The 23,597-nt window shown below is 40.4% G+C and overlaps 1 protein-coding gene across 1 annotated transcript in view; it reads left to right on the forward strand.

Moving 5' to 3' along the window:
- GFRA3 (GDNF family receptor alpha 3) overlaps positions 1-23,597 on the forward strand; it is a 70,855-nt gene that overhangs the window by 23,191 nt on the left and 24,067 nt on the right. The window contains exons 2-3 of the mRNA XM_073620426.1: positions 12,673-12,942; positions 16,048-16,131. Coding sequence (XP_073476527.1) covers positions 12,673-12,942; positions 16,048-16,131 — 354 coding nt within the window. The remainder of the gene's footprint in view (positions 1-12,672; positions 12,943-16,047; positions 16,132-23,597) is intronic.

Consider the following 23,597-nt stretch of genomic DNA (forward strand, 5'->3'; position numbering starts at 1 on the left):
TCTTGGGGGAGGAGAGTGTTAGATGTACTAGCAGATAGGATGATCATTAAAAGAACCCCTGTCAGTGTTAAATGGTTTGTCTCATCCTTGTAACTGATACAATTTGCAAGAGAACTTGTACTTGAAATACAACAGACTTACTGGCTGGATCACCTGTAGAAAATAGAGGAAAGAAAGTAGAAAAAAAAAAAATGACTGTAGTTATCACATCTAAGAATTGGTAAGATGCAATATAATAAATGTTTGCTTTTGGGTTTAATATTGCTTTAACTCTTCCCTACTCAATTCAAAGCTGGAATTAAGTTTTGAACTAAAACTTATAGAATAAAATCACTAACATACCTATTTGTATTCATCATCTAGTGCTGATGTGCAACATACCATATGTTGAGGCATTAAGTGAGGAAACAAGCTACAGTGTATGAGGAGCAGGGGAGGCCTATGCTAAATGACTATTGACCCTGGGTCTGTACTAGTAAGATACTGTATGATAGAGTAGTAGACCTTCGTGGAGATACTTCACCATTTAGACACCTATCAGAGTGAAACCAGCAGTTATGGACACATACTTAGCAATATATAACTACCTACTTCCTGTTCAGAACTGCAATTAAAAACTTCTAGCAGAAGGAAGTCTCCTGCACCAACTTCCTTTGAGGCTTTTGGAACTCATATGACCAAATGATGAGAGACACAAAGGAAGCTGATGCTGAAAGAGTGAAAAGATGTGTGCTGTAAGCCATGTCCTTACAATTACCTAGCCATTAAGAGAAAACCAGGACACAGTTGATTTTAAAGCAAGGTTTACTGAAGGTCCATATTAGCAAAAAAATTACACCAATGTTTCGGGAGTTCGGTGGTCCACTTTTTTAAGGTGACAGACAAAGCTAAAGGATATCCTGTTACAGCGAAATCCACAGGAATGTCCACAGCCAGGACCCTGGTGGCATTTCAGCACTCTCTCCTCATTCCTTCAGTATTTTATTACCTATATTGCTCCACAGTTGTCAGCCGTTCCACACATACTGTGTACCTTGTAGGACTACCAATCGAAGTTTCTAGCTGCACCGATGCCGGTGGCTTGAGTGAATTATTGTTGTGGTTTTGTTGACAGTATTACAAATATGGTTTATTACCTACAATATGTTAATTTGTATATTGTGCAAGTGTTACCTGAGGTCTATTCATTCTGGTTGTTGGAGTCCTTTGGAAGATTGAGGCCGGGTTTACACTGGTGCGACAAATGCTCCGACATTGGGAGCTCATGTCGCATGACGTGTGAAAATCAATCTTTCCCTATGGGAGCCATCTTTGAAAATGCTCCCTGCACTACTTTGGTCCGACTGATCCTACTTCAGCCCATTGACTATCATTGAAGTCGGATCAAATCGAATCGCCGTCTTGCATGATCCGACTTTGGCATGCGACTTGTGCTCTGATGATCTTGAGGGGGAACTCCACGCCAAATTTTAAATAAAAAACTGGCATGGGTTCCCCCTCCATGAGCATACCAGACCCTTATCTGAGCACGCAGCCCGGCCGGTCAGGAAAAGGGGTGAGGACGAGTGCCCCCCTCCTGAACCGTTCCAGGCCTGGTACGGTTCAGGAGGGGGGGCGCTCGCTCATCCCCTCCCCGTTTCCTGACTGGCCGGGCTGCGTGCTCGGATAAGGGTCTGATATGGATTTTGGGGGGACCCCCATGCCGTTTTTTCGGCGTAGGGGGTTCCCCTTAACATCCAAATCAGACCCAAGGGTCTGGCTCTTGGAGGGGGAACCCATTCTGGTGTTTTTTTTTAATTTGGAGTGGAGTTTCCCCTCAAGATCATCAGAGCACAAGTCGCATGCCAAAGTCGGATCATGCAAGACGGCGACCCGACTTTGATCCGACTTCAAAGATAGTCAATAGACTGAAGTAGGATCAAAGTCAGACCAAAGTAGTACAGGGAGCATTTTCAAAGTTGGACCAACTTGTGTCGGACCAGTTAAGACAGCTCCCATAGGGAAACATTGATTTTCACACGTCATGCGACATGAGCTCCCAATGTCGGAGCGTTTGTCGCACCAGTGTAAACACGGCCTTAGGCTTTTTTAGGTCAGCTGCTGCCTGAATTTGTATTCTTTACTCTCCTGAGTTGCACCATTGGACTTGGTTGTTTAGTTTACAGAAAATGAAATCCTCCTTTCAGAATTAGGCCTCATACACACGGTACAAAAATCAGAAGGGAAAAGTCTGAAGACGAGCTGTCTGCGGATATTTGGATCATTAGTACGGTGCATAAATTTGACTTTTACATCAGACAAAAGCTGGATGTGCAGGCTATAAAATTTTTGTCTGATGTGAACTCAATGTCTGATGGTCAGTACAGAAATCCGTCACACAAAAGTCGAAAGTACAAACACGCATGCTCGGAATCAAGGAACGAGTGGGAAGAATTTGGTCTTGTAAACTACCATTCGTAATCTAGAATTCACATTCGTGACGCGGCAATTGATGAAATGTCGAAATTCTCATCTTCTTTACTGGGATAATAATGAAGCTGCTTTGCTGGTGATACTGATGTAGTTATGCCAAACGTATTTTAAAAGGCATTTGTTTTGTACGATCTGAAAATCGCGAATCAGCGCTCACCAAAGTTCTACTAACATGAAATTAGCAGAAAGGGTGGCGCTTGAGAAATGAACTTCCGATTTATACTCTCGTAGTACGTCACTACGTTCGTGTTTGTCAAACGACAATTTGAGGATAGTTAGTATGCTAGACTAAATCCTGCACACGCCCTTTTGACAAAAATTAGACGCTCGGTCGTCCAACAATCAAATCGTGTGTACGAGGCTTTAGACAGGGAGAACTGATAGACCCCATACACACTATTGGATTTTCTGCAGATTTTGGTCTTCGGATTTACCAAAACCATGTAGTGCAAGGACCTGCCTGATTGTATACAAGTTGAAACTCTTATGCCGCGTACACACGAGCGGACTTTTCAGCATCCAACGGTTTTTCCGACGGACTTTCGACTGAGTTACTACGGACTTTCGAACGACCGGACTTGCCCACACATGAATGGACTAAAGTCCGTTCGAAAGTCCGTTGGTTTGAACGTGATGACGTACGAAGGGACTAAAATAAGGAAGTTCATAGCCAGTAGCCAATAGCTGTCCTTGCGTCGTCTTTTGTCCGTCGGACTAGCATACAGACGAACTGATTTTTCGACCGGACTCGAATCCGTCGGAAAGATTTGGAACATGTTCTAAATCTAAAGTCCGTCTGTTTTTCGACAGCAAAGGTCAGATGAAAACCCCCACACGATCGAATTGTCCGGCGGATTCGTTCCGTCGGACCTTTACTGTCGAAAAGTCCGCTTGTGTGTACACGGCATAAAGGTTTGACCTTATATTATATGGTTTTGGAAAATCTGAAGGAAAAAATCTACAGAAAATTGTATAGTGTGTATCCAGCTTCAAGGTTTGACCTCATATTATATGGTTTTGGTAAATCTGAAGACAAAAATCTGCAGAAAATCTAATAGGGTGTATGGGGCTTACTCTACAGATGTTCATGCATAAAAACACAACACAGAAATATAGATGTAATATAAGTTGTATAAAAAAAAGTCAACAGTTGCTCAACCCTTACCTATCCTGTACACTATACATAAGAATGTATACATTGGCTAGTGAATGTTTTGAAAAAGGATGAGCATATAAAAGTACATTGGAACAGCTTGACAAACAATGAAACAAAACGAAACCATTAAAATATCTCTTAATAAAAAGAATGATAAGAACCACCTGGAGATTTTATATTAACCTTAACATTTCTGATGTACAGCTGCAGTCAAATTTGTGCAAGCAAAAGGTTTGTTATACAATAAGCAATCTTTTCTATTTTTGTCAGATGAATGAAAAATGAGCACAAGTTAAATAAACTCTATAGCTCAGCAGTTAACACTTTGGCAACAGCAGACATTTGGATCAGAAATACAAACTGTCACCTGGTGTTAAAATGGCCATATCAGCAAAGGTCACTTTTCACAGAATAGTGGACAAATATGTACAAGACACCGATCACAGGTTATAAATTAACCCTATTGTTTCCTGATAAGGGTAGTTTAACCATGGCGTTATGTAAACAAATACTTTTCCATCTGGAGGGAATATATGGGGAACGATTCTTCCATATGGCCTTCTACGCGTGAGGTTGATGGTTGGAAAGAGCAGTGTGCTGTATAGTACAGGGCAGGTGTGTTGTGAGTCAACCAGAATGCAGATGAGAGATTATCTGATTTAAAACTGAGCTCTAAGCAAACCGCTAAATACACAGATGAAGTACATATTATACCTACCAAATTATTTGTATTTCTCACCATCCATTCCTAATATTTGAAAAGCTATGCCACACAGCACTGTCTGGAGTGGCAGGGCAGGATACCTGTTTGTTTCTGCTGCAGTAACTTTTACAGGGATTTTGACTGGACAGTGAAAGAAGAAGCAGCAGACTGATAAATACAGTGCATCTGGAAAGCATTCACAGCACTTCACTTTTTCCACATTTTGTTATGTTACAGTCTTATGGATTAAATGTATTATTTTACTGAAAATTCTACAAACGATACCCCATAATGACAACGTGAAAGAAGTTTGTTTGAAATCTTTTCAAATTTTATTAAAAAAAACAAAAAAATGTACATAAGTATTCACAGCCTTTGCTTAATACTTTGTTGAAGCACTTTTGGCACCAATTACAGCCTCAGGTATTTTTGAGTATGATGCCACAAGCTTGGCACACATATTTTTGGGCAGTTTCTCCCATTCTTCTTTGCAGGACCTCTCAATATCCATCAGGTTGGATGGGGACTGTCAGTGCACAGCCATTTTTAGATCTCTGCAGAAATGTTCAATCGGGTTTAAATCTGGGCTCTGGCTGGGCCACTCAAGGACATTCACAGAGTTGCCCTGTAGCCACGCCTTTGTTATCTTGGCTGTGTACTTAGGGACGTTGTCCTTTTGGAAGAACCTTCGCCCCAGTCTGGATGTCTCTGTACATTGCTGCATTCGTCTTTCCCTTGATCATGACTAGTTTCTGTAGCTGAAAAACATCCCTACAGCATGATGCTGCCACCACCATGCTTCACTGTAGGGATGGTATTGGCCAGGTGACGAGCATTGCCTGGTCTCCTCAGACATGATGCTTGCCATTCAGGTCACAGAGTTCAATTTTTGTTTCATCAGACCAGAGAATTTTATTTCTCATTGTCTGAGAGTCCTTCAGGTGTCTTTTGGAAAACTCCAGGCGGGCTGTCATGTGCCTTTTACTGAGGAGTGTGGCTGTCTGGCCTCTTTACCATACAGGCCTGATTGGTGGAGTGCTGCACAGATGGTTGTTCTTCTGGAAGGTTCTCCTCTCTCCACAGAGAAACACTGGAGCTCTGTCAGAGTGACCATCGGGTTCTTGGTCACCTCCCTGACTAAAGCCCTTCTCCCTCTATTACTCACTTTAGCCAGGTGGCCTGCTCTATGGTGGTTCTAAACTTCTTCCATTTACACATGATGGAGGCCACTTTGCTCATTGGGACCTTCAATGCTGCATTTTTCTGTACCCTTCACCAGATCTGTGCCTCAATACAATCCTGTCTCGGAGGTCTACAGACAGTTTCTTGGACTTCATAGCTTGGTTTGTGTTCTGACGTGCACTGTTAACTGTGGAACCTTATATAGACAGGTGTGTGCCTTTCCAAATCATGTCCAATCAACTACTGTAAATTTACCACAGGTGGACTCAAGCAGTCAAGTTGTAGAAACATCTCAAAGATGATCAGTGGAAACAGGATGCACCTGAGTTCAATTTTGAGTGTCATGGCAAAGGCTGTGAATACTTATGTACATGCGATTTTTTTTTTTTTTTTTTATAATAAGTTTCCAAAGATTTCAAACAAACTTCTTTCATGTTGTCATTATGGGGGTATTGTTTGTATAATTTTGAGGAAAATAATGAATTTAATCAATTTTGGAATAAGGCTGTAACATAACAAAATGTGGAAAAAGTGAAGCACTGTGAATACTTTCATGATGCACTGTACCTCTTCCTGTTACACTGCTTTCTCCTCCTTTCAGCATGTCCCTGACACATTGACACATGAAAACTGCAGTACAACTAATTAGCTCCTTAAGCCAGCCATACATGGATCGAAATTCAGCCGGTTCAGCAGGAACTGGCCGAGATACGATTTATCTATGAGCAGACTGATTGTACCCAACTTATTGTTATATAGAGAGGAGATGGGAGGATATTATAGTAATTATGAGAGCAGCAGGAGCAGAGGGGGCACAGACAGGCAGGGAGAGAATGGAGAGGACGGAGGGGAGGACAGAGAAGGACAGAGCAGGGTTTTTGATGTGCGGGTATACAACCGCTTTAACCTCCCTGGCAGTATTCCCGAGTCTGGCTCGGGGTGGATTTTCAGTACCAAAAGCGGTAACTCCGAGCAGGGCTGGACTGGGACAAAAATTTGGCCCTGGACTTCATCCAGACCGGCCCACTTTAATTTTGCAAACATGCACAAAAACAGTATATAAACTATACACAATTGTGCAAAAAAACATAAGGGTCCCCAGAGAGCCCCCTTACATCAGAGTACCCAGAGAGCCTCAGTCTTGCATCAGGATCCCCAGAGAGCCTCAGTCTTACATCAGGATCCCCAGAGAGCCTCAGTCTTGCATCAGGGTACCCAGAGAGTCTCCTCCTTACATCAGGATCCCCAGAGAGCCTCCCCCTAACATCAGGGTCCCCAGAGAGCCTCCCCCTTACATCACAGTCCCCGGAGAGCCCCCCCTTACGTCAGAGTCCCCAGAGAGCCTCCCCCTTACATCAGGGTCCCCAGAGAGCCTCCCCCTTATATCAGGGTCCCCAGAGAGCCCCCTCTTACATCAGGGTCCCCAGAGAGCCCCCCTTACATCAGGATCCCCAGAGAGCCTCCTCCTTACATCAGGGTCCCCAGAGAGCCTCCCCCTTACATCAGGGTCCCCAGAGAGCCTCCCTCTTACATCAGGGTCCCCAGAGAGCCTCCCCCTTACATCAGGGTCCCCAGAGAGCCTCCCCTTTACATCAGGGTCCCCAGAGAGTCTCCCCCTTACCTCAGGGTCCCCAGAGAGCCTCCCCCTTATATCAGGGTCCCCAGAGAGCCTCCCCCTTACATCAGGGTCCCCAGGGAGCCTCCCCCTTACATCAGGGTCCCCAAGGAGCCTCAGCCTTGCATCAGAGTCCCCAGAGAGCCCCCCACTTACATCAGGGTCACCAGAGAGAGGGCGGACAGTGAGAGATGATGTAATCTCTCTGCTGCCCGTGGTTGCACAGTGAGGGCGGAACAGCAGTGATGCAGGGCGGGCAGTGAAAGATGATGTCATCTCTTTGCTCTCTCGCCCGCCCGCCTCTGCCTGTCCACTCTCCGGCTTTCCCATGCTGCCCGCCTGCTCTCCGGCTCTCCCATGCTGCCCGCCGCACGGCTACAGAGAGGCCGCGACACACTACCTGTGTTTGGGGACTCCTGGGACTCTGGGCGATGGGCCCCAGATTCGGAGCTATAGCCCCAAACCGGCCCACTGAGCCATCGGCCCACCGGGAAACTCCCGGTAGTCCCAATGGCCAGTACATGCCTGACTCCGAGCCAGACTCGGGATCGCATCGCAGGATCCAGGAAGAGCTTACTTACCTTGTCCCCTGGATCCTGCGATGTCTCCCCGCAGTGTGAGCAAGCCATCCTCCGCTCGATCTATCACTGTGCCCGGGCTCCGTTCCCTGCGAGCGCTGCGACGCACGGGGGCGGAAAACGGCGCCAAATTCAAAAAGTAAAGCACACAATACATTTACAGTACACTGTAATCTTACAGATTACATTACTGTATCAATTTATTTCTCCTCCCTTTTGTCCCTAATGGTTTCTCCAGTGCCCTACATGCAGTTTTATATTATAAAAACTGTTCTTTTTGCCTGGAAAATGGAGATTGTCCATAGCAACCAAAATTGTCCCTTTACATCAAAAGCAGGTTTAGACCAGCTAGAAAACAGTGATAATAAATTAGAATCACTTGAAGAATTGAGCGATAGTGATTTGTGGGGAGATCCGTCATCAAACACTGAAAGTAATGACAATGACAATTCTGCAACTGAGCAAATTTCTGTGTTTTTGATTACCTTATTGAATCATTTTTATTATTATTATTATATTATTTGTTATAATTATTTATAGTTATTTGTTATATTATAATTTATAATTTAGTGTTTCAAACTTTATCATACCCGGGATGTCTACTAGACTCTTGTTTGGACAGATTTAAATGTGTTATTCCTAAGAATTACAGGCCTACAATATAAAACGCCAAATTTCTATGCAAAATAATTGTACCGCTTTCAGCACCAAAAATTTTAAATAATCATACCGCCAGGGAGGTTAAACAAACTACATGAAATTATGTAATAATAAATACAGGGCTGCATTAAAGTGGAACTAAACTCTCTCAATCAACATTAACTAATTATAATCCTTATTCTGCTAGCATTAGTAATTCGGTAGGAAGGTATATTATACTTGTTTTGAGATTTTTTTTTCACAATGATGGAACCTTTACAGGGGTCAATAACAGAACCATACGATAATCCAGAAACAGAGATGAGAGAGGGTTACATCCGTGAATTTATGAGCTTTTTTTTTTTTTTTTTTTTTTTACATATCTTCAGTTGCTTCCTGGTTTCTGGCTTAGGCCAAAATAATGTCATACATCCAAGTAATCTAGTAATCTTAAAGTGATACTAAACGCACACTGTTTAATTTATGGATATCTGTTTAATATATGGATGATGGCACTGTAATTATTTACAGTATCTTTTTCCTAATCAGTATACAGCTGTCACATGACCCAGATCTTTCCCAGGCTGTCTCTATGGAAACATAAGCAGGAGGAGCTTCTAGTCCTCTGCTGCTGGTAATAAAATATTAAATATCAATAAACTTTTAAATTGTCATACAAATATATATTTGAAATCAAAGCTTTATTATTTTTTTAGCAATAACATGGTATGGGAATATTTCTGCCAGTCACAGGCTGTGTCATGCCCCTCCAGCCTGTGTCCTAGAATAAGAGGGAGGTGAAGTTTCCATCAATCTACATGTAATATCCCATCCCCATTGTGTTTAGCTGGTTAGTGGGCATGGAGGAGGAGGGAAGGAGTTGGCTGTTATTTACCACTGTATATACACCCACATGTGGGACTCTATAGTCACATGGGCTGCTCAGATGTGATAGGGAGGAAATGCTCAGCATACTGTAGAAAGTCACTGAAAACTGAGCATGTTCAGAGCGGCCAACACTGCTCTGCAAAATCCCCAGCTGCATTGGGGACTTGGACACAAGGGGAAGATAGAGAGCAGCAGGATCAACCAGGTGTTTTGCAAAATACAGAAAACGAATCTCACAGTGACTGAATTTGTATGAACAGCATGTAATATAGCATTTATTAATAGTTTTTTTTTTATGTGGGTTTAGTGACACTTTAATTTTTATCTCATCTGGAAGAGGGGAGGTGGGGCTTTTTCAACTATGCACGTCCTCTTGCTTGCATGCCTGAGCTAAGGGCAGATGGATTTCAGGAAGTTAATACTAGACATGTGCACACTGAAATATTTTGTTTCGGAATTTTGGGTTCGTCCGAAAAATGAATTAATTTAGTTACTCCCGAAATTTGTTTTTATTTAGTTTTGTTAAAAAATGCATTCGTACAAAAATCTGAATTAATTAAGGTCGAATCTGTCAATTGAAGGCTTATGGTGTCTGTAGATTCGACAAAGCAGCTAAACTGTATGACGCCGCGATCGTACATTTCCGGTTGAATGCTCCGTCCACAAGCTATAGTAGCATTCTAAAGTTGTTTGACTAGTAATAATTATAATTATTAATTATTATTACTAGTCAAACAACATTAGAATTCTTCTATAGACTATCGATGGAGCATTTGACCGTAAATGTCCGCCCGTGGCGATCGTATGTTTTTAGCTGCCTCGTCGAATCTTCATGTTGAATGGTATTACCGCAGGTTCGATAGAAACAGATCGCTATTGTCCCTGTCATGTCGAATCTTCTATCTATCTATATCGAACTGTTGTTGCAACGATAGGAAATTATAATGGATAAGAAAATAAAGTATTTTTTTATTTGGGATCTTTCGAATTTCAGATTCTGCGTGTCCGTTATCGTTTTGTTAAAACAAACACGAAAGTCCCCAAAATTCGGGCGAAAATGCATTCGGACGATAGCAAATGCACATCTCTAGTAAATACTACATGAATCATCTGCCCTTACTCAAGATAGCTGCAGCTAGAAATGCTAGGGGGGGCATTTTTCAAACTGATTTCTCAACAAAATAAAGCATTGAGACATGGATGGGTACTTTTGCTTTGAATATTAAAAGTACATTAAAAGCGTTTTCAGTTTGTGGTGCTCAGATACAATTAGTTCTGCTTTAATTTGTGTATTTTACAACTGTCTAGAATGCAGTTTTAATACTTTCCTGATTGAAAGTCACAAAACCACTGTTTCTTTGTCTGCTAACATGCTGTAAAGAATAAATATTAGGTACATTGTGCATCTTTTTTGCTAAAGTTCAGAATACAGATTTGACTTTTACATTTTTGCAATATAAATCATTTTCCAAGTTCTATTCTGATTGGTTTTACGAGACTGTGTGTTGATGTCCCCTGGTGTCACCACAGTGACTCAATAAACGGCATTTGCAACCACTCGATGTGCAGCCATCTCTTTTTATTTCAAAAACTGGTTTAGAAGATCTAACAATGTTTACCCCTACATAAAGGAGATTTTCTATTTAATTTTTTTTTTTTTACTCTATACCTAGGGGTTATTTCCAAAAATCTTTGCATACAGCGTATAGACATACAACCAGGCATGCATGTCTATTCCCACTAGAGTCTCAATAAATTTTTATTCCAAAGATGTTATGGAGTGTATGTTATTTTGAGGTTTTTGTTACACATATATACATTACCAAAACCTATTAGCCTTTTTTGAAAGATGGATTGTAGTTAAAATACTTTTTTCAAACAAGGGGACACTATTACAAATATATCCCCAAGGGGAACCTAGATCTATGATTTAATTTATGGATCCCATAAATAACATAACTAGTACTACTAGTAGTATCTCACTCTGTTGCTGTAGAGCTATAGTTCTTGTCCTACTTAAATGAGGATCATACTAACTTGATAGTAATGACAAATATTATTTCATATTATCTCATCTAGCTGTCAAAAGTCCCATAATAGAATGTTCCATTGTAGCCTCCAATTATATTCCTTACTAGGCGTATGCTCCTCAATGCCTTTTTCTATGAATCCATATATGGGTCCCATAAATAATGTAACTAGGACTTAGAGTAGCATTTCAGTCTATTACTTGAATTTGAACATCTCATGGAGCACTGTTCAATACATCATCCGAAAAGGGAAAGAGTATAGCTCAACTGCAAACCTACCAAGACATGGCCGTCCACCTAAACTGACAGGCTGCGCAAGGAGAGCATTAATCAGAGAAGCAGCCAAGAGGCCCATGGTAACTCTGGAGGAGCTGCAGAGATCCACAGCTCAGGTGGGAGAATCTGTCCACAGGACAACTATTAGTCGGGCACTCCATAAATCTGGCCTTTATGGAAGAGTGGCAACAAGAAAGTCCTTTTTGCAGTTTGCGAGAAGCCATGTGGTGGACAAAGCAAACATGTGGAAGAAGATGCTCTGTTCAGATGAGACCACAATTTAACTTTTTGGCCTAAAAGCAAAACGCTATGTGTGGCTGAAAACTAACACTGCACATCATCCTGAACACACCATCCCCATCGTGAAACATGGTGGTGGCAGCATCATGTTGTGTGGATGCTTTTCTTAAGCATGGACAGGGAAGCTGGTCAGAGTTGATGGGAAGATGGATGGAGCTAAATACAGGGCAATCTTAGAAGAAAACCTGTTAGAGTCTGCAAAAGACTTGACACTTGGGCGGAGGTTTGCCTTCAAGCAGGACAACCACCCTAAACATACACCTAGAGATATAATGGAATGTTTTAGATCAAAGCAAATTAATGTGTTAGAATGGTCCACTCAATGTCCAGACCTATATCCAATTAAGAATCTGTGGCAAGACTTTAAAATTGCTGTTCACAGACGCTCTCCGTCCGATCTGACAGAGCTTGAGCGATTTTGCAAAGAAGAATAGGGAAAATTTTCACTCTCTAGATGTGCAAAGCTGGTAGAGACATCACCAAAAAGACTTGCAGCTGTAATTGCAGTGAAAGGTGGTTCTACAAAGTATTGACTCAGGGGGGCTGAATACAAAAGCACGCCACACTTTTCAGATATTTATTTGTAAAAAATGTTGAAAACCATTTATCACTTTCCTTCCACTACACAATTATGTGCCACTTTGTGTTTGTTTATCACATACAGTCCCAATAAATAACATTTACATTTTTGGTTGTAACATGACAAAATGTGGAAAATTTCAAGGGGTATGAATACTTATTTAAGGCACTGTACATTCTAAGTGATGCAGTTTTTACTAACCTGACTGCTTACAGGTAGCAGAGTATATGACCTTGAATCATCTTTTTGACAGTTGACTTCCTATCTGCAAACTCAGTGGAACCAATTGATTGCATCTTGGCTGAAGAGAAGTGTTTGAAAGACTCTCCCTGCAGTGCCAGCTACGATGATTACAAGAACTGTTCCAGAACAGATGTGATGGACCAAGTCAATTCTGTAAAGTGTAAAGAAGCAGCTGAGGTTCTCTCCCAGAATTCTGTAATGCAATGCAAGTGTCAACGAATGAGGAGGGAAGAGCATTGTTTGAATATTTACTGGGCTCTTCACCCAGATTATGTTCATGGTGAGTCTCTGTTTCATTCAACTTAAGGTTGCAATACATCGGGTTTTAATTAATTAGAAAGTCTGTTTAGCAAAATTTAAGGCTTACATTATGATTATGTATATAATAATTATTTCATTATCATACAAGATAAAGTCCCTGTTTTTCATTAGTCATGGAGCACTGACAACAGTAATGCCCCGTACACACGGTCGGACTTTGTTCGGACATTCCAACAACAAAATCCTAGGATTTTTTCCGACGGATGTTGGCTCAAACTTGTCTTGCATACACACGGTAACACAGTTGTCAGAAAATCCGATCGTTCTAAACGCGGTGACATAAAACACGTACGTCGGGACTATAAACGGGGCAGTGGCCAATAGCTTTCATCTCTTTATTTATTCTGAGCATGCGTGGCACTTTGTCCGTCGGATTTGTGTACACACGATTGGAATTTCCGACAACGGATTTTGTTGTCGGAAAATTTTATATCCTGCTCTCAAACTTTGTGTGTCGGAAAATCCGATGGAAAATGTGTGATGGAGCCTACACACGGTCGGAATTTCCGACAACAAGGTCCTATCACACATTTTCTGTCGGAAAATCCGACCGTGTGTACGAGGCATTACTCTGAAGAATGTACAACTGTATCAAACATATACACTGTGCAACGTGTGAAGCAATTAGAATTCCTAGTATTGAAAACAAATATATTAGTCAGTTATTCTAGCTGTAAAAATGTATCTCATAATTCACTTAATGAAATAATGTTTCATTAAGCCTAAAAAACATCCCAGCAGATAAAACAAATAGAAAGTCAGGTAGATCCTTAGTATGTTTCTCTGTATGAACAAACTTGCTGCTGCATCCACTATTATTGCTGCCGGTGTGTATCAGGAGTATTTACATGCAGTACTATTCATAGCATTATACCTGATGACACCTGGTTTGTACCCCCCCCTCCCAAGGCAGGAAAAACATGTAGAGACACCAAGACTACTTAACATGAAGTCAATGCTGTATAAAATAAGGGTACAGTGACTTTAAAGGTTGGTTAAGTGGCTCCAACACCGCTAATTTCCAAGAACCATATCATTTATTGTATTGCTGGTTTGCAAATTGCAAGTTGCAAATTTTTGTTGTAGAGAGCAGCTAGGGGAGTTAGATACCCTTGAAAATATACATTGAAATGTCAGAGATTGCAAGTTTAGAGTTCTCTTTGTAATCTGCCCATTACAGTCTTTACAGCTGACGGAGGGCTACCCATGATGTGGACCAAAATATCAGAGATCAAATCACAAGCTTCCTTTGTACTAAATGCAGGTTCTCTATGCAGTTTACCCAGAAACATATAATACATGTGGCACGGTACAGGCCTTAGATGTCACACTGCAAAGAACCACATATAAACTGTGTGTGTTTTGGAGGACAACACTGTTATAAAGTGTACCTATAGCATGGCATTAAAACTTTTTAGACAGCAGGGACGACGCTGTACCCAAACAAAATTGACGTTCTTTTTTCCCCACAAATAGAGCTTTTTTTTGGTGGTATTTGATCATCTCTGCGGTTTTTGTTTTTTGCACTATAAACAAAAAAAGAGCGACAATTTAGAAAAAAACACAATATACTTTTTGCTATAATAAATATCCCCATTTTTAAAAAAAAGTTTAGGCCGATATGTATTCTTCTACATATTTTTGGTAATAAAAATTGCAATAAGCGTATATTGATTGGTTTGCCCAAAATTTATAGCGTCTACAAAATAGGGGATAGATTTATGTTATTTTTATTATTGTTTTTTTTTTACTAGTAATGGCGGTGATCTTTTATCATAACTGCAACATTATGGCAGACACATTGGACACTTTTGACACATTTTTGGGACGATTGACAATTATACAGCGATCAGTGCTATAAAAATGCACTGATTACTATATAAATGTCACTGGCAGGGAAGGGGTTAACACTGGGGGGCGATCAAGGGGTTAACTGTGTTCCCTGACTTTGTGTTCTAACTGTAGGGGGAGGGGACTGACTATAGAAGATGACAGATTGTGGTTCCTAGCTATTAGGAACTCACGATCTGCATCTCCTCTCAGAACAGAACAGGGATTTGTGTGTTTACGCACACACGTCCCTGTTCTGCCTCTCGTGCCCGTGATCGATCGTGGCCGGCGGCCATCGCGACCGCCGGTCACGAGCATCGGCACCCCTGCAGTGCAGTGGGCATGTGCGCGCGCCTGCTATCCCCCTTAAAGGAGCCGACGTACAGCTACGACGGCTCGCGGGATCGTGCCAACCTACCACAGTATAATGATGGTGGCTGGTCAGCAAGTGGTTAAACCAGCAAAGAAAATAGAGAGCCACTACTTGTTTCAGCCAGAAGGAGGAACCACAGTGGCTGCCGGGGGAAGCAAGTTTCGACTCATCTCATTTTTTTTTTATTTTTTGGCAAAACTCCTGTGTGAGTTGTCCCCCTCCTCTGGGGGTCCTCAGTGTTGGTAGATGCCTTGCATTCTTGCATCTGTTGAACGCAACTAGACTGTGCTTCTCCCTTTCAGCCACTAGATAGTGCTGTGCATAAAAACAAATTTATGGTCAGCAGCATCAATAGCAGAAGACCAATTTGAAGAGCCATGCTCCCCTCCTTTCTCTTCTGAGAACCCACATTGAGTATACACAGACAACTAATTATTATGGTTGTATTTCCCTGGGGAGACTTCCATCTCTAGGGCTTGGATCTCTGCAGGTACAAAACATTGTTAGTATTATTTAGTTGCACATGTTCACTACAGGGCCATGCAGATATATTTTGTACTTTTGATTGAATCAGGAGTTCCTTTTTAAACCAGTGCACAGGCATTGCCTAATTCAAAATGTTTCTGTGTTAAACATCCTTTGCTTTTAATTAGCCATCTGTTATTTTAGGAAGAGAAATGATAAAAAGCACATTTTGAAGAAAACTCAGAAGAACCGAATGGATACAATTAGGATGGTGTGAAATGGGAGCCATGTTTATTTTAACAATAGAAAAATATATTTTGAAACATTTATTAAGCTCGTTGCAAAATACCCTGTGCAGATTAGAGCCTGTGCTAAACTTTTGTTTCCTCTATACAGGTTACATGGATTCAAATGACTCTCCATATGTAGATGAGAAAGTAGACAAAAAGGGGGCAAATGAACATGCCCGCCTGGCCGCTGGTATATTTCATCTTTTTTATATTATGACAGTTAGTGTGTTTTTTTTATTTGAATATTGGTGAATAATTTTGTATTTATACATATTATCAACCAGGCTTGTTCATTAATTATAATCCAAAAAGACATGTAAAAAAAACTATAACCGTTGAGAACAAATCAGAGGTCTTGTGACTAATTTAAAGCAGTAGTAAACCCAAAACCAAATATGTAATATATTGCAGTTTACCAATCATTAGATGTGGTAGCTGCATTAGTTTTTTTACCTGGTGATCTGGTCAGTTATAAGGCTCGATTCACACCTATGCATGTTGCTTTTGAGCGTTTTTGGAGGTTTTTTTTTCATGCTTGCCAGGTTTTTGAGCAGCGTTTTTGCCGCGTTTTACGTTTTTTTTTTTACAGTTTTTTTTTACAGTCTAAAAAAAAAAAAAAAAAAAAAAAAAAAAACAAAAAACGGCAAAAACGCATCAAAAACGCATCAAAAACGCTGCAAAAACGGTGCACTTGCGTTTTTGATGCTTGTCCATTGAATCCTATTACATGCAAAACGCTGCATTTTGCATGAAAAAAAGTCCCTGACCCTTTCCAAAAATGCAGAGATACAAAAAGGCATTGATGTGAACATGTTCCATAGGAACCCATGTTAAAAAATTCCCATGCATTTCTGCAAAATGCAAAATGCATCAAAAAACGCGCTAGTGTGAATGGAGCCTAAGGCCCCTCCTGTATTAGAGTACCCCCACTCTGTGTTAAAGTGGTGTTCCACCCCCAAAAAAAAAATGCATAAATGTGCCTAAAAAAAAAAAAAAAAAATTGAAAAAAAAAATTTTTTTACTCACCTCTAAATGCCTGTTGCTAGGGGGTCCCTCGTAGTCTGCCTCCTTCAGTGCCTGGGCTGGTGACATCACATCCCCTCGGCACAGGAATGGCTCAGCTCTGCCCCCTCCCTCTTGTCAATTATATGGGACGCGTGACAGGTCCCATATGATTGCGCGGCCAATCACGGCGTGCAGCACCACTCGCGCATGTGCAGTGGGTGCCCGGAGGGGGAGACGAGTGGGGCTTCCGATCCCCCGCATCGCTGGACCCTGGGACATGTAAGTGTCCGATCATTAAAAGTCAGCAGCTGCAGTATTTGTAGCTGCTGACTTTTCATTTTTTTTTTTTAGTTGAAACTCCTCTTTAAGGAGCATAGGTGCACATTTTGAACAGCAGCGTTGTCTGGGGGAGGGGAGTGTTAGATGTACTAGAAGATTTAATTACACTAACAAATTGAAGGCAAACTCCAGCTCACCCTTTACAAGCAATTATAGCAGTTTTTATTTTCCTTTTGGGATAAAGGTTTTACAGAAATAAAAAAAAAAAAGCTGACCAATGTATGCACCCTTGTCAATGTTAAATAGTTTGCCTTGACCCTCGAACTGCTACATCTGTAGGACAGTTTGTTTTGTTGGAAAACAGCAGACTTACTGGCCAGATCACCAGATGAAAATAACAGAAAGAAGCCCTAAACAAGAAAACTAATGCAGCCACCACATCTATGAATTGGTAAGCTGCAATATAATAAATGTTTGCTTTTGGGTTTATTAGCACTTTAACTACCATAGCCAAAAATGTAATTGGTTGCTTTAGGTTACTGCATTTTACACCGTATTGGCATTCTTCTATGCTGATTCAGTAACCCAGCCATCTTTAATATATACGACGATACCAGACTGAAATTTTTTTAATTTACTTGACTTGTTTTTTTGCAAATGCTTATTGTGCATGTACATATTGAATGACTCCAAACATTTTATTAATTAAAACGTATTCCTTTAGTATGTTATAGTAGTATGTTATACAGCACAGTGTTTGTGCTGTGTAATTTGGCCCCCTGTAACATCTGAAATTCCTGGCTGATCTTGCCAGTTTTTACCCTCCCCCCTGTAAACTGACCACAGTGTATCACGGATGCTGAGCCCTGACACCGTGGTCTGTTTACGTGCCTCCGTCTCTCTCTTCCTCTCCTCCTTCACTCCCGACTGACATCAGCAGGGGAATCAAGGCCCCGCCTGCTGCAGCTGTCAGATGGGGAGAGGAGAGAGCTGGCTGGTCACGTGAGCGCTGATTGGTGCTCTGAAATTAGGTATATACTGCATTTTTTTTATAAATCACACACACACAGGGGCACACTGCATTAAGAGACAGCGCTGATAGTATAAAGATGTTAGAGCGGCTTAACAATCACAATTCAAAAATGATATAATACATAAAGGTCCTTTTCATAGTTATATAGTTAGTTTGCTTTAAAAAAAGACACATTTCCATCTAGTTCAACCAATAGGAGGGGAAAAAAATACAATCCTAAATATGAACAATCCTATACCCACAGTTGATCCAGAGGAAGGCTAAAAAACCCCAATAAAGCATGATCCAATTTGCTCCAGCAGGGGAAAAGATTCCTTCCTGATCCCCCGAGAGGTAATCAGATTTTCCCTGGATCAACTTTACTTATAAATGTTAGTACCCAGTTATATTATGTGTATCTAGGAAAGAATCCAGGCCTTTCTTAAAACAATCTACTGAGCTGGCCAGAACCACCTCCCGAGGGAGTCTATTCCACATTTTCACAGCTCTTATGCCCCGAACACACGGTCGGATTTTCCGATGGAAGATGTCCGATCGGAGCGCGTTGTCGGAAATTCCAACCGTGTGTGGGCTCCATCGGACATTTTCCATCGGATTTTCCGACACACAAAGTTTGAGAGCAGGATATAAAATTTTCCGACAACAAAATCCGTTGTCGGAAATTCCGATCGTGTGTACACAAATCCGACGGACAAAGTGCCACGCATGCTCACAATAAATAAAGAGATGAAAGCTATTGGTCACTGCTCCGTTTATAGTCTCGATGTACGTGTTTTACGTCACCGCGTTCAGAATGATCGGATTTTCCGACAACTTTGTGTGACCGTGTGTATGCAAGACAAGTTTGAGCCAACATCCGTCGGAAAAAATCCTAGGATTTTGTTGTCGGAATGTCCGAACAAAGTCCGACCGTGTGTACGGGGCATTACTGTGAAGAAGCCTTTCCGTATTTGGAGATTAAATCTCTTTTCCTCCAGACGTAAAGAGTGCTCCCTTGTCCTCTGTGATGACATTCCTATACAGTTAATATGGGTTTCCTACAGTGTGTTTGGTTAAAGGACAGCTGTTGTAAAATGTATTGTATTCTGTTAAAGTAAATGTGAACATACAATGTTATAGACATTTTCTATTAGAGTTATAACTATGCATGCACCATAACTGCTTTTTCTTAGTTTCAGAAATTATCTGACTTACCTTTTTAACAAGGTTAATGTCATGTGACCATGTATCTCTACAGGACACGAAGCAGACACACGGTGTGCCTGTATTCCATAGTCTGTTCTGCCTGAGGCAAGATGCAGGTTGTGATTGAGCAGAGGGTGTTTTCAAGAGGCAGGCTGTGATTGGGAGGGGGTGTGTATCAGAGGCACGCTGTGATTGGTGTGGTGGCTTAATGAACTACCCAATACAGGCATGTTCTGTACCTCTGAATAGCCAGCCAAATGATGAAAACTGACCACATTAACACAGATCAGCTTCTGTGCTTTGTGTGGTCAGTTTGGAACAAGAAGGAAAGACGACTGGTAGGATCAACCAGATACTTGAGATGGACGAAGTACATGAAAATGACAGGCATTTGCAATGCATATCTTTTGATTCAGTTTCCCGTATAGCCACACCTTATGGTTTCTAGACATGTGCAATTCGTTTCGTAACGAATGGAAATTCGGTCGAATTTTGCATCTTTCGGACATTCGGGTGCATCCGAATGCCCGAATAAAGAAATAACGAATTTCAACTAATACGAAAGAAATTATAGCGAATATAACGAATGAATTCGACATGATTCGGTAATTTGTTAAAGATCCAATGAAACAAAAGGTCAACTCAAAGTAAATCTTACAGTCCAATCAGCTGATTAATTTTGTGCTGGAGGTTGGATTACTGGCAAATTCCTGAGAACTGAGTGAGAAGGATGTTGTATTGTATTTGAGCAGAGAAGAGATATTGTCATTGTGTGTTAATAGATTCAATAAACAAACGACTTTCCAAACTACAAATCATTATCACAAATCAATATACATACATAAATATTGAATTTCAACTAATATGAAAGAAATTATAGCGGATATAACAAATGAATTCGGCATGATTCGAAATTCAGAATAACGAATATCGACACTCTGCGAATAATAACGAATTATCCGAAAATGAATTAACGTAACATAACGGATATAACAGAATGACAACGAACCGAAATGAAGCAAAATTTCCCGTTGTGCACAAGTCTAGGTTTCTATGCTGCGCTGCACTCCTCACAGGCTGAAACATCATGAACTGTTAGGAGAAGGTAGTTCTTGAATATATTAAGCTAATCTGGAAAAATCTAGATTGGAATACGATCTATTTCTCACTGAGTCAGTTGATAAATCCCTCAAACGCTCCAAACACAATTTCTACATGAATACAAACAAACCTGGTACATATTTGGCTCGGGCATTAAATTCAACTAACAAATCTTTCAAACCAATACGTTTGAAATTATCAAAAAATGTTTACACTTGTAATCCAGTTAAAATAGTCCATAAATTTCACTCACATCTCGCAACTTTATACAAGACGAACAATGAATTTAATCCTACAGAAGCTGAATCCTTCTTCTCAAAAATAAACTTACCTGAGTTATCTCAGAATCAAAAAAGCAGTTTGGATGAGCCTATAACTATAGATGAAGTTGCTAACGCCATAAAAGACCTAAAACTTAACAAAAGACCAGGCCCAGACGGCTACTCGGCTTTATACTATAAAACATTCTCAGAAATACTCTCTCCCATTCTCACTGAAACTTTTAACAAACTTCTAGATGGACATTCTTTTCGGCAAGAAACACTAATGGCAATTGTTTGTATGATCCCAAAACCCCTTTCTGATGATACTTCCTGTGTGAATTATCGGCCTATCTCTCTGTTAAACCTCGATATTAAATTATTAGCAAAAATAATAGCAAAACGCCTCAATAGCATTATAGGAAAATTAATACATAGAGATCAAGTAGGCTTCATGCCAAATAGACAGGCAGGCGATAATATACGCAGGGCAGTGTTATTGGCACATATTGCTAAAAAACGGAAAATCCCTTTATGTTTTCTATCTCTCGATATTAAGAGAGCATTTGACACAGTATCCTGGCAATATATGCAATATTCATTACAAAAATGGGGTTTTGGACCCCACTTTTTAACATGGATCAAAGCATTATATAATAAACCCAAAGCCTATATAAAATATGCTGGATACAAATCTGAAGCCTTTAATATCGAAAGAGGTACCCGACAGGGTTGCCCATTATCTCCCTTATTATTTGCCCTTATACTCGAACCCATGGCCCAATACATCAGAACAAACCAAACTATAACTGGCATTGAAGTAGGAGGTATTACACACAAATTATGTATATTTGCAGACGATATATTACTTTTTCTATCATCACCACAGGTCTCTGGTCCTAACTTAATACCAGCTCTTGATGGATTTGCAGCCCTATCCGGCCTTATGATTAATCCTAAGAAATGCCTAGTGCTTAATATTTCACTCACAAACATGGAATTGATCCCGGCTAAGGCTGCACTCCCATTCACATGGGCAGAAAAATCAATCCCATATCTTGGAATTCATTTAACAGCATCTCATTCTGACTTATTCTCAACCAATTATCCTCCTGTATTAAGACAGATCACAAATCTAATAAAACAATGGTCGCAACTTCCTTTATCCTGGATAGGGAAAATTAATGCAATCAAAATGACTATTCTACCCAAATTGCTTTATCTGTTCAGAGTCCTCCCTATTCCAATTCCTTCCTATTTTTTGAGAATAGTACAAAAAAGAGCAACTTCGTTTATATGGGGCTCTTCTAAACCACGTATACCTATACACACACTACATCTTCCCAAAAATAAAGGAGGCCTGGGATACCCTAATTTTACTAACTACTACAGAGCAGCACATTTGGCCAGTCTGTCCAAATACCATGCAAAACAGGAAATCCCATTATGGGTATTTATAGAGGCTTCAGAAAATGACCCTCTATTAATATCAAATTTATTATGGCTTGATCCTAAAGACCGCTTTAAAATTCATAATCCCATAACTAAACACTTCTTATCTCTCTGGGATAAACTAAAAACCAAATATCAGTTACAATCTCCACACAATCCTCTCCTTTCTTTTATCAGAAATCCGGCCTTTTATCCGGCATGGATCTACCCAAATTCTTTTAAAGCTTGGACAACATCAGCCATTCAGACACTAAATGACTTCATAGCATCTAAATCATTCCTTTCATTCCCATCGCTTAGAGAAAAATATGATCTACCAAACTCTGAGATATTTAGATATCTCCAAATCAAAAATTTCTATACACCATTCCTAAAGGGGGATACACCATTATCCCAATTATCCATTTTTGAATCAATCTGTACAAAAGATCCACTTGCTAAAGGTACAATTTCATCACTTTATAATCAATTATATGGAGTAGCAAATCTTAATAGACCCTCTTACGTTCAGAGGTGGGAGGAGGACCTGGGACGAACTTTAGAAGACACGGACTGGTCTAACATATGGCTCACATCTAAGTCATCTTCACCCAACATCTTAGCACTGGAGACAAATTATAAAGTCCTAACTCGCTGGTACCTTGTACCCGCTAGAGTGGCAAAATATTCACCTAATACCTCAGCTCTTTGTTTTCGAGGATGCCCAGAAATAGGCACATATTTACACATATGGTGGACGTGCCCAGTAATCCAAACCTTCTGGAAGGAAGTTTTCGTGATTGCATCTAAAATATTTAAAAAAATAATACAACCAGATCCATATTTAACTTTACTTAATCTAAAACCAGAATGGTTAACACTCTCTCAATTCAAACTTATGATCCAACTAATAACGGCTGCAAAACAAACAGTGGCCAAGGCATGGAAATCTCCTACATTGGTACTAGCAGAAACAATTCACAGAATGAATAATACAATGTCCCATGCTAAGATGGTAGCCATCGATCAAAATCAAATTCCAAAATTTGAAAAACTTTGGCATCCTTGGATAAAACAACAGTTCCTGTCAAATTTCAATGACTCTGTCCTGTTGCCATGGTAACAGATTAAATGACTTACAGAGACACCCATTCTAAGGCTTCAATGAGAACTAAAAAGAATAATAAACTGACGAGCGGGACAACCTTGTGGACCATACCTCTACCTTTCAACCCTTTTTCTTATTTCTCTTTCCTTTTCTCCACCTTACGATTAAAGCTCATTATCAGAATTTATTTGACCTATATACACTCTACTTGTAAACAATATGTATAGTAGGTATAAATCATTTAAATACCTACA

This window comes from Aquarana catesbeiana, linkage group LG03 (genome assembly GCF_042186555.1).
Source record: "Aquarana catesbeiana isolate 2022-GZ linkage group LG03, ASM4218655v1, whole genome shotgun sequence".
Classification (NCBI taxonomy): Eukaryota; Metazoa; Chordata; class Amphibia; order Anura; family Ranidae; genus Aquarana; species Aquarana catesbeiana.